Source organism: Ambystoma mexicanum, chromosome 11 (assembly GCF_040938575.1).
Source record: "Ambystoma mexicanum isolate Mex_15411 chromosome 11, UKY_AmexF1_1, whole genome shotgun sequence".
Taxonomy (NCBI): Eukaryota; Metazoa; Chordata; class Amphibia; order Caudata; family Ambystomatidae; genus Ambystoma; species Ambystoma mexicanum.
Window position 1 is genome coordinate 1121986510 of NC_090934.1, and position 12664 is coordinate 1121999173.

The 12664-nt window shown below is 47.0% G+C and overlaps 1 protein-coding gene across 2 annotated transcripts in view; it reads right to left on the reverse strand.

The window, feature by feature from the left end:
• The window catches only part of ALPK3 (alpha kinase 3), a 1238914-nt gene that overhangs the window by 192260 nt on the left and 1033990 nt on the right, over positions 1-12664 (reverse strand). For both annotated transcript variants that reach the window (XM_069624457.1, XM_069624456.1), the window contains one exon: positions 8933-9021. In XM_069624457.1, the coding sequence (XP_069480558.1) occupies positions 8933-9021 (89 nt within the window). The remainder of the gene's footprint in view (positions 1-8932; positions 9022-12664) is intronic.

Below are 12664 nucleotides of genomic sequence, written 5' to 3' on the forward strand. Positions count from 1 at the left end.
TTGACTACCTGTTCACTAGTCATCAAGGTTTCTTGCAGTAGGAAGATTGTTGAAGATTGCAACGAATGGAGTGAACCAGTATGGGCCAGTAAATGGGAGAATCCACGTGAATTCCAAGATAGTCATTCTATTCACTCGATTCATTAAAGCTTTCGGAAGAAGTTTGGTAAGCCACTTTCAGCCCTGAACGTCGTTCATAGCCTCTGCCTTTCCACTCAGGTCAGCCTTTTTATATCGGTCTGACTGGTGACAAGTCTATAGCTTATTAGCCTGTTTATGTGCAAATGACTTCAGCTCTACTTCCTTTACTAAGAAGCCGAATTTCAGAAAATGAGCTTCATAATCTCTAAATAAGTAGCTACTTCCTTGGAAGTGCAATGAACATGCGATGAGCTTGTTAAAACATTTTTCAGAATCTCAGCAAACTCAAAGTCTGCTGAACTCAGGACTATGATTGAAGGAATTTGTTGCAGGGTATTTAATAAAACCGACCTATTGATAAAATGTTTCGCTTTTGGTAAAATATCTTCTGGTAAGAGAATTTGTCCTAGGTTCCACGGAGGGAGCATGGATGATTTCAATTTCTTGCATCCCATTATCCATTGCGCACTTGTTCCTCCTTCTTTCACATGGCTTAGCCAACGGTTCTGGTGTAGATCATCTTTCAATCACCAAGTCTGTGATCATTTCCGACTCAGATCAGTAACAGAGGTATCCATTGCCTTTTTGCTCAAAGAGTTTGCCGGCAGTTGATCCTGGACCCACCATCCAGTGATTGAATCACGTTTCTTAGCCTCCTCCTTCCTTCTCTTACGATTTCTCTTTTTCCTGGCTCTGCAGCTGCCACCAAGTGTTGTGCAAGATTTATTGGTTGAATTTTCGGGATTGATTTGACTTTCCAGTCTTTTCTGCATAACGTTGTTGGCCTGTTAAAGGGCGCTGCTGTTTGCATGACAAGAATGCATTTGAATTATTAGCATCCATGAAGTCCTTCTGTGCTATACTTTCACGCTGCATTACCATCGGTTTAGTAATTTTAGCACTCGATGACTCAGCTATGCCTAATAGGTGCTTAGCTTCGACAGCTGCTCGTTCACCCGGTTGCGCATTTACATTGAGTTGTGACAGTTTCGATTACATTTTTATTAGTGCTGCCCCGAACAGGGCCATTTCTTCATTCAGCCGACTGCCTAACTTCGATAGGATTTTCAATGCAAATTCTATTGTGCTAATTGCCGTCATCATATCCAAGGAAGACTGCTGCGTCGTGTTTGTACTCAAGTTTGCCTTATCAACTGACTCTGGATAAAGTACTGGTGACAAACTTAATCTAGGCAGTGAAGTCTCTTCCAGAACGCTAATTAAGTCTTTGTTGGGTACAACATTAGGGACAGATGTTATAAAATCTGTCATTGGAGGCACCGATACTTGAGCAGCAATTATAATCTGTAGCGAATAGAACATGTTAAGCAACAAACTGTTGTCAATGTCCATTTAATGGATAGTATCTTGTACATTCACTGTTGCTGTATTGATTGGTTTTTCCTGTGCCTGCTTGATATTAGCTCCTTTGTCAGCTGAAAAGTAAGATGTAATTTTCCTTTCGACCTTAGCCACGTTCACACTTTCAGGCTTATTCTGCTGCAAAAACAACGTTATCTTAGCTGCCTCTTCAATACTGATTGCTCCTACTGCTTTTTGCAAAATGATCTCATTAGCATTCTTAAGTGGGCTATTTTTGGCCTTCCTAGACTTCGATCTGGTAGACATTCTATGGCAAGACTGGAAGAAAGCATTAAGCTTCAACTTCATTTATTCTCCAGCAGTTTCAACAAAACACACACGAATAGCATTGAAAAGTAACTTCCTGGCACTTTTGCTCCTTTAAAACTACAAGTCCCAATGTCCCAGTAGTTCCCTGTTGCCCAGTCCAGCTATGACACTCTTCCTGTCCCTGGACTCCTCCTCTTCTTTTACTGCTCTTCATCTCTTTGTAGTTAGAGCATGCTTGGAAGGTTTTGACAGATTAAATTACTGTAGTTATGCATTGTATAGTATAACATTTATAAGAGTATAGTAAATATGGCTATATATACTGAAAATATGTGTATTTACATTTAGTCAGAAGGTTGCGTGAAGTGCGCTTCACAGGAAGCGACGTGTGCACGGAGCTAGCGATTGCAAGCATTCACAAGATTTAGGCGTGAAAGTTCTCGCAGCGTTCTACATTCCGCAGCATTCATCATATGCAGATTATCTAGCAGGATAAAGCCGTACGATAGAGGAGTACCTCTCAGCAGAAGTGTCCCCAGATGAACTGACAAGTGCCAGAAGGCCTGCAAGGGAGGATTAATACACTGGTGCTTGCCACATACAAAAAAAAAAAAATTAAGAATGAGAAATTGCCTAATTACATTGCACGGGAGAAGGGAGAATTGATACCTCCTGCAAGACAGTGCACAGAACAATCCTGATCAAAGCAGCAGTGGGCGTGCAGGGACACCTGAATAAGATACCAGGCACACAGCACTCAGAAAGATTTCTGAATTTGAGTGGAGTGAGGAGGAGCAGCCTCTAGACCTCGCTGCCAGTTTTAAGGAAGTGCTTGGGAGCTTGTTGACGAATGCAGTGGCGCAGGGGGTACGATCCCTACAAGAAAGGCTGGAAACTCTGGAGAGCATAATGAGTCAGCCGCGAGAGAGCACCAGAGATAGCGATAGCACGCCCACAGAACCCTCAAAGACAGGGATGAAGGGGAGTATCTAGACCCGAAAGAGAAAAGCCTCTTCTGACCCCCCGGGTCGACCGTACTAGGTGAATGAGAAGACCCCGAGGCTGTCAACGCCTTTTCTAAGCTGAAGGAAGCCTTAATGCATAGGCCGACGGTGCCAAGCCCCACAACCCCCTCCCCATGACAATATGGGTGAGGAGGGCCCAGGTTCGGAAAAGGAACCAGCAGAGGGCGAATTATCTTCTCACGAAGAGGAGAAAACAGAGGAAGAGTGGGTGAGACCCAGTGAGGGCAAGAGAGCCCGCAAGGAAAACCATCTGGTCAAGGAGCCAGAAGAGATGACAGATATGATTGATCCTGACAGAATCAGGAACCTTAGATCATCAGACTGACAGCCTTCCCCCAGAGTGACACAGTACATGAGCATCATACTGAGGAAGACCTAAGACAAAGAAGTGAGGCAGCGCCTTTGAGCAGAGTGCCCGCGGCCAGACCTCCCGGGGAAAGTGGCGGAGACGCCGGAATTGGATGCTAAGATGTTGACCTTCGTCTCGAAGACCAGTAAGGACCCACGCAAGGGTGTTGATTGGTCCTGGAATAGCTGCCAGGAGAAAGAGTTAGACATATAAGGCCCCTTAGCGAAAATAATAGACCTGGCGGAGAGAGCCAGAGACACATGGGAAGCAATAGATCCCAAAGCGCTGGCCAGTTGGGCCCAAAGAGCAGTCTGCATGCTAGGCAATGTGAACTGTGCAATCTCTCCGGAGAGAAGGAGAGGATTGCTCCTGAAGATAGACCCTAAATTGAGTGACCTGGCGTCCTATGAAGCCGGCGAAGCAGCACAAGGCCTGTTTTTTGGAGAGACATTTGGCAAGGAGATGGGCCGATTTGTCAGCACATACGCTTCGCTAGAGAAAGCGCAAGCTTCAATCAAGAAGATTTTTCCAGGTAGAGTTTTGACTGGGACCGGCCACTATCGGGGTCATGCAGCCGGTCGTTTTCAAGAAAGAAGACCCCAGAGCACAGTACTGGGAGAACAAACAGCAGGACTCCTTCTACCCCGCCAGAGGGAGATTGCTGAGAGGGTGCAGAGGAAGAAGAGCCGGCAGAGGGCAGGACTTTACACCAGGAGAGAGCACCGCAATACCCACCAGTGGGGGGCAGAACCAGGCTTTTCTGGAAAACATGGTGTGCACTTTCCAGCGACATTTGGGTTTTGCAAACCGTCAGAAGTCTGCAACTAGAATTTATCTGACAGCCAGTACAAGCACGCTGGCCCTCGCAGCCGCCCTTAGCCCAATCAGAGCAGGAAAATGTAGACCACGAACTCCGACAACTGGAGGAGAAGAGGGCCATAGAGAAGTGCTGCATGACCCCCAGATTTATAAGCAAGATGTTTCTGGTCCACAGAAAGGAAAAAGTGCGACCAGTCATAAACTTGAAAGAATTTAACGGTTGAATAGTATACCGCCACTTCAAGATGGAGGGAATACACCAGCTCAGGGATTCGCTAAGAGAGGGAGACTGGCTGACGAGGTTAGACTTGAAGGATACGTATCTAACAGTACCAGTTCAGCAAGAGTGCAGGACATTCTTAGCATTTTGCTGGGGCAACCAGCTGTGGCAGTTCAGAACCATGCACTTCGGGCTAGCCTCAGCTCCCTGGGCCTTTACCAAGCTGATGAGATCGGTAGCAGCAGCGATTCGGGAGAAGGGCGTCAGGATGATTATATATTTAGACAACCTCCTACTCTTGGCAGAATAGAGAGAGAGAGACGCTAGTATACCAGACAAGATGGATACAGGACCTCCTGACGTCTTTAGGTTTCCTAGTGAACGTAGAGAAGTTGGGTATAAAGCCGGCTCAAAGGATAGATTTCTTGGGTTCGTACTAGACACCAGGAAAGCAACCCTAGAATTGCCAACAAGAAAAATAAGAGATATCAAAAAGGAGATCAGGGACTGCTTAAGCAAGCAGACAGTATAGATCAGAGTGCTGGCGAGGTTAGTGGGGATACTGGAAGCATCGATACATGCCATTTTTCCAGGCCCACTGCATTATCGAGCGCTTCAGAGATGGAAGATTAAGCATCTCCAACAGGGCCTGAAGTACCATCAGCTAATTCCGTTAGATCAGGACTCCATCAGAGAACTAAAGGGGTGGTTGAAGAATATGGACGCCTGGAAAGGTCGTGCCATTTTCGGGAATCGACCGGATCTAGTAATAGAGTCAGATGCCAGGCTCATAGGGTGGGGAGCAAGATGCAGATCTCTAGAGACCGGAGGGAAGTGGAGAGAAGAAGAGCTCCGTCTTTACATAAACTGTTTAGAGCTCCTAGCAGGTTCTTTCACTATCAAAGCATTTACCAGAGAAAGAGTGAGTTTATGTGTCCTTCTCGATATCAGCGGTCAAATATATAAATCATCTCGGAGGGACGAGATCCTGACTAATAGCAGAGCTAACAAAGGATTTTTGGCATTACTGCATTCAGTCGGGGACGTTAGTAACAGCAGAATACCTGCCAGGATGGCGGAATGTAGTGGCCGACTGGAACTCGCGATACCTGACGGACCCCAGCGATTTGGGCCTAGACACCAGAGTTTGTCAGACTCTGAATCATCTGTGGGGTCCAGTTCACACAGATTTGTTCACGTCTCACCTCGACGCACAGACACCCAGCTACTTCAGCTGGAGGCTAGACCCGGACGTGCGAGGCACGGATGCATTCCTCCAACAATGGTCAGGGGACCTGCACTACGCGTTCCCCCCTTTCTTGATTCTGAGCAGGCTCTTAGCAAAATGTCAGAGGGAGAAGGCAAAGTTGATCTTAATAGCACCGTTGTGGAAGTTGCAAGTATGTTTCCAACGCTGATGGAACTGTCATCGGACATACCTCGACTTCTCCCAGAGGGAGAACGACTACTCATGGACTGAGCTGGGTCGTCTCATCCTCTGAGAGGGAGAGGGACACTCCCGCTAATAGCATGCAAAGTATCAGGAGACGCGGGGCGCTGCCAGGCATTTCGGCGAAGGCTGCAGAGCTCATCACAGAGTCATGGGTACTATCCACTAGGAGGAGCTATGACACGGCTTGGGCCAGGTGGTCAAACTGGTGTAGAGGGAGACCCCGTTTCATCCCGTTTCGGCCCCTGTAGTGGCGATATTGAACTTTCTAGCATTCCTGTTACAAGTTGGGAAAGCGTATCGGACCATTGGAATGTACAGATAAGCCATTTCAGCTGGTCATTTACCGATTGAAGGAGTTCCAGCAGGGGAACACCCAGCAGTAGTCAGAGTCATAAGAGGGGCGAAATATAAGGCACCCCCAGAGGCAAAGTACAATAAGGTTTGGGACGTGACAGTGGTGTTGCGGCTATTGAAGAGCTGGCCATTTGAAAGGTATTTTTCACTACTGAAACAGCTGTTGGGCAAGTTAGCAATGTTATTATGCCTAGTATCCTGTAAGAGAGTGGCAGATGTTAGAGCGTTAGAGATTAACAGGATGCCCTTCTGACCCGAAGGGGTCACATTTCCAATAGTGAGAAGGACCAAGACAGGCAAGACTTTGGTTAATTACCCGTATTTTCCGACTAACCCCAAATGGTGTGTGGCGAAATGTATCAAAGAATACGAGAGCAGGACAGCGGAGTGTAGGGCAGTCGGAACTACACAGCTATTAATTGCATGCAGAAAGCCCTTTCAGGCAGTAGCGACAGCCACCATAGCTAGGTGGGTGAGAGAGGTGATGCAAATAGCAGGTACCGACTTGAATGTATTTGCGCACACTCAGTAAGAGGGGCAATGGCGTCCAGGCCGTTTACTGCAGGGGTGTCTATGCGGGAGATTATGCTAGCAGCAGATTGGGCAAGCGATAATACTTTTAAAGAGTTTTATTTCAAACCGATTTAAAGTTTAGCGACAACTGTATTAGGGAAGCTTTGAACAAGCATAATGCTCTCCGGCAGTTTTTCCATAGAATAAAGATTACCCCTGCTAATTGCCCAGGGAGTATTAATTCTATTAAAGACTAGGAGGCGAGCATTAAATTCCCACCCAGTCATGTATTGTATAAATGTATGTAGTTAAGTAATAGATACAACAGCACATGGACTCTACCCTAATATACTTATTTGTATGATTCTTAGGGGAAGTGAAGAACAGAAGAGCAATTGAGTAGAGAGCCTTAGGGAGAATCCAGGTTAATTGAAGAAGTAAGCACGAGCGGGAATGGGCTTAGATGAGCCGGTGCCAAGTTGGAACTATTGGCCCTGAAGACAGATCATTGTTGTAAGGTTCAAGAGGCAGTTCAGAGCTGTAAAAGAGAGGAGGAGTCAAGGGACAGGAAGAGTGTCATAGCTGGACTGGGCAACAGGGAACTACTGGGACATTGAGACTTGTAGTTTTAAAGGAAGAAAAGTGCCAGGAAGTCACTTTTCAATGTTATTGTGTGTGTTTTGTTGAAACTGCTAGAGAGTATTTTATTATTATTATTTATTATTAGTAGAATAAATGAAGTTGAAGCATAATGCTCGCCTCCTAGTCTTTAATAGAATTAATACTCCCTGCGCAATTAGCAGGCATAATCTTTATTATGGGCTCATCCAAGAGACTAGTTACAGCTCTTTTAGTTCAAAATTAAATTGTTCTGCCTTAAACCACTTAATGACTTACGCCTCGCCTTCAAATGTGATAGAGCAGCTCACTGTCTCACCAGGCCACCGAACCACCAAACCACCGTACCCTTTCACAGCACTTCTCACAAGCGGCAGGGGAGACTCTTGTAGAAATCAGCTGCTGTAGGTAGGTGGAGCCTGGATGCAGGTAAAACGTAAACCACCGTGCACTTTCACATCACTTCTCACGAGCGGAAGGGGGGCTCTTGTAGAAATCAGCTGCTGTAGGTAGGTGGAGCCTGGATGCAGGTAAAACGTAAACCACCGTACGCTTTGACTGCACTTCTTACACGTGACAGGGGGGCTCTTGTAGAAATCAGCTGCTGTAGGTAGGTGGAGCCTGGATGTAGGTAAAACGTAAACCACTGTATACTTCGACTGCACTTCTTACACGCGGCAGGGGGGCTCCTGTAGAAATCAGCTGCTGTAGGTAGGTGGAGTCTGGATGCAGGTAAAACGTAAACCACCATACACTTTCACAGCACAGCTCATGAGCGGCAGGGGGGCTCTTGTAGAAATCAGCTGTTGTAGGTAGATGGTGCCTGGATGCAGGTAAAACGTAAACCACTGTACACTTTCACAGCACTTCTCACGAGCGGAAGCGGGTCACTTGTAGAAATCAGCTGCTGTAGGTAGGTGGAGTCTGGATGCAGGTAAAATGTAAACTGGAAAACGTCTCCCCACCAAACCACCGTACACTTTCACAGCACTGCTCACGAGCGGCAGGGGGGCTGTAGAAATCAGCTGCTGTAAGTACATGGAGCCTGGATGCAGGTAAAACAGCGTCTCCCACAAAACCATCCTACGTTTTCACAGCCTCTTAAGGTTGTGCTTTCCCGAAGGAGAAGAGGGAGGATAGGAAGAGACTCTCATATGTTTTCTCTCCTCTTGATGTTCCACTGACATCTCAGACCACGTGGAAGAGCATTGACGATCGTAACACACATCAAAACTGTACGGTTCAGTTGAACCTGTACATGCTAAAGACCAACCACTCCATCACTGACTCAGCGTCCTCTCTGTGCAGGTTACAATGTTACAATGCATTCTGGGGACAATGCAAGAAACAGATGATACTCACCTGCTATGAGGGCATGCATCAGAGGATGCTCAACCCGTAATGACATCCTCAATGGCAGAGCATCTTGCAGACAAGACTCCCAAAGCGCTGCTTTGGAAGGCCCCAAGAACAAACAATGGCAAGTCTTAAAAACGAAATATTTTTTCAACAGAGTATGCCTTCCGAGTATTATAGTTACTTTCCTGGACCATAGCACGCATTGAACATGGTGATGAAGGGGTACTTCAAACTTTACATTTTTATGATTATTCACGATTGTGAATTGGGGATGAGTCCTGCATATACAGGTGGGTACTGTTGCTTTAATAAAAGGGCTCAAATCAGTGGCGACTGGCTTATGAACTCTGTTTTAAAACAGAAGTATAACACATTAAGTCACATTATAGGTTTGCCACAAAGTCTGTTAAAAATCATAGAATCCAAATGTAAAAAGAAAGATCACTTACTCTGGTATCTGTCCAAAGTTTGAGACGACACGTGCCTCTGCAGCAAATATTTTACAATATTCTCTGGTTGTATTTTGAATTTTACATGCCTGTGTGATTAAATATAAAAACAGAAAACATAAAATTATGGTGTACATGCCGTGTTTGTACAATAATCACTACCCTCTCATTTTACAAAAGAATACAGGTTTGTCCTGAACTTTATTTGCAAAAATCTTTTCAGTAAGCATCGCAGTGAACACATTCAATGCAGTTTTTCCGCAGTGCGGAATCGATTGCCAGTACGCACACAGCTGCGGGTGTCTATGGTGCTAGAGGGACAGGCTGAGTTTAGCACATGCATATCCAGAAGAAGAACCTATCATGCAAATATAGGCCAGGAGTGAAGAACAGCAAACACGTAACTAGAGCCCACGGTGAGAGCACATCTAAAACAATTTCACCAGCAACGACTGAAACAGTATCCTTGGCGGTAGTGGCCTGCAGTGGGTGCAAGTGGAATGTCGCCCAAACATCCCTTAGAGGTTGCACTATTAGGCAGTCAGACATCACCATCTGAAAGTTGGTACACCAATGCAGGTCTCTGAACTAGCCAACTACAGCGAGCTTAGACCTGCCAATTCATGTTGCAAAGATGCAGCACTTAGCCAAACCAATGCTAGAGGCATAGAGAGCCAATGTGTCTTTGGAAAGGCTCCCATATTTCACAAGCCCACTGAATCAGGATTCAGTGGCAGGCTTGCGATGGCAATTAGCTGCACAAGCGCCTGCACCCAAAACTCTGAAACCGTAAAACAGCCCCAAATCAGATCAATCAAATTGGCACTGATATCTCTGGAATGGGTGGCTGATATCAGGGTAAGCTCTCAGTAGTTCAGCAGTTGGAAAGTATGCTCTATTTAGGAACTTTATTTGGATCCACTTACATTGGGAGTTCAGTTAGACTTTCTGCGAGTGGGTGCATATCAGCTTCAACCTCTCATCGGAGATGGCATGGTATATCCCACCTACCTTTTGCAAGCCTCCAAGCCCTCCAGGCCAGTAATTGGGGTTTTCTGGCACACCAAAATCATGTTAAACAGAGTGGAGACAATCCCTTTGCCCTGTCGGAGTGGTATGTGGCTCATCTGAGTAATCATCTCCACACTTACTAAAGGTGTCTCTGATCCTATTATATTGGAGGAGCCTGGCGAGACTGGTATACATTTGGGCAACATAGGCCTCACAGGAAACAACGACGCCAATCTGGAACATTTCTCCCAATCACATAGTACCCAGACATATCCAATCCCTCTGAATGTGCCCATTCAGGGTGGAGAGCAGCTCTTATCTCCTGTGTGCCACAATCATTCCCTTGCATTTCGAAGTCGAGTCTAGTTGTGTGCATTTTTGGCTGGCCCGAACCTACAGCCCCCCTCCCAGCACCTTTCCAGATAGGGGCAAGCTTAACGAACAAGAGTGGGGTGGCTCTTTCCCTACTGAAATGACATGCTGAAATAAATTAAGCAGAAGAGACTAACACAGTGAATTGTGCTTGAGCAAAAAGAACAGAGAGTTGCATATGATATGATATGATATGGTATGGCATTTATAACGCGCCTATACACAAGTATTTCAAGGTGCGACGAGGCAAGGGAGGGGAAACAGAGGGAGGACAGAGACAGCGATCCTACTAGGCCAGGTGACATTGAGATTGCGCAAGTGCAGGGGGGGGAGTGCAGGGGGAAAGGGAAAGGGAAAGTGCAGTTCATAGGATAACAGTAAGATAAATAAGGACAATAAATGAAAGTGCGGCCATCTGGTGGCAAGTGCATGGGTAAGTGCAGACATCAGGTGTAAAGTGCTAGTAGGGGCTGTGGGGATACAGAACAGTCCCTGAGTGCAAGGGTTCCCAGGGGGGCAGTGCATGTTTGCAACTGGTGGGGGAGGGGACCTGGGCCTGAGATCAGATGGTAGCCAGGAAACCAGTGCAGTTTCTGATTCAGCCAGGAGATCAGCAGGGGAGAGGAGGAGAGAAAGCATAAGCAAAGAGGAAGGTCTTGAGGTGCTTCCAGAACCGGAGATGGTTCTCCTGAAGTTTCAGAGAGGCAGTGAGGCTGTTCCAGATGGAGGCCCCAGCAGAAGAAAGAGAACTACCACCAACTCGCTGTTTGGAGAAGCGACTGGCCCTGAGGGAGTTGGAGGAGGATGAGTGAAGAGCTTGTGAGGGAAGATATTTAGGAAGATAGAGTTGAAGTTATTGAGGCCCCAGGCCCCAGAAGGCCTTGTGGACAATGCAGACGGTTTTGAACTTAATCCTTGCAGCCACTGGGAGCCAGTGCAGAGATTTCAGTCCTGGAGGGATACGATCCATGGGTTTGAGGCCAAGGACAAGTTTCGCAGTCTTGTTTTGGATGAGTTGCAGAGGGCAGAGAATAGAGGCAGGCAGATTTAGAAAGAGGCTGTTGCAGTAGTCCAGCCTAGAGAGAACCAAAGCTCTGGAGACAGGGAGATTCTGGCGGAAGGAGCGGAAAGGAAGAATACCTCTGAGGAGGTACAGCTGGTAGTGAGACTTCTTAGAGACGTCAGAGATGTGAGGAGAGAAGGGAAGTGTGGAGTCAAAGATGACCCCGACGTTTTTAGCCTCACAGGTGGGAGCAGGAAGAGGGCCAAGAGAGGCTGACCAGAGAGTAACAGGAAAGGAGGGAGCAGGTGTGCCGATGAGGAGATTCTCTGTCCTACTGTTTTTAAGGAAGAGATCATTGGCGGTGCACCACTCTTGGATGGCGGACAGACAGTCAGAGATGAGAGAAGGAGAAGAGGTGGCGGAAGGGAGCCTGAAGATGAATTGAGTGTCATCTGCATAGCACTGAAAGTTTGGGCTTAGAGCAGAAATGCGGTGAGCAAGAACTGCCAGATATTGGTTGAGCAGCCAGGGAGAGAGGTTAGACCCCCGGGGAACACCACAGGTAGAGAAAGAGGTAGAGGAGAGGAAGGACCCAAGTTAGACCTGAGAGGGTCGATTGGAGAGGAAGGAGGTCAGCCAAGCCAGGGCCTGATCAGTGATACCCAGGTTATAACAGAGACAATTGAGCAAGATGGCATGGTTGACTGTGTCAAAGGCATTAGAGAGATCAAGTAAGATGAAGACACAGGGGGTGTTGGAATTGAAGTTGGAGAGCAGGTCTTCACAGATTTTCAGGAGAGCAGTTTCCGTGCTTGATCATCAGCTTGACCATCATGACCATCAGCTCTGAAACCAGACTGATGGTCATGGAGACAACCAACAGATTCAGTGTGAAGGTTAAGCTGGGAGATGGCCGGCTTTTCCAGGAGTTTGCCCAGGAAAGGAGTGATGGAGACTGGGCGATAGTTAGCTGGGCAGGAAGGGTCGGCAGAGGGTCTTTTAAGAAGGGGGTGCACAAGGGAGTGTTTCAGGGGGGAGGGGAAGACTCCAGTGGCGAAGGAGTGGTTGCAGAAATCAGCCAGAGCGGGAGCCAGTGTGTCAATGTGGTCCTTGATGGTTTTGGAGGAACAGGGGAGAACCTGTTTTGATGAGACTTTCATAGATCAGACTTGTCTAGAAACCTAATCTGAGGAGAACAGGGGAAAGGCAGAGGAGGGAGGAGAGTTTGCCGCAGAAGGGCCAGAGGAAGAGCAGGGAGTAGAGGGAGGAGGGGAAGAGGAAGAGAGAGAGGACAGGATGTATCTGGTATATCTGGAGTCTGGTCAAGGTGTGCCCAGGTTGCTTGT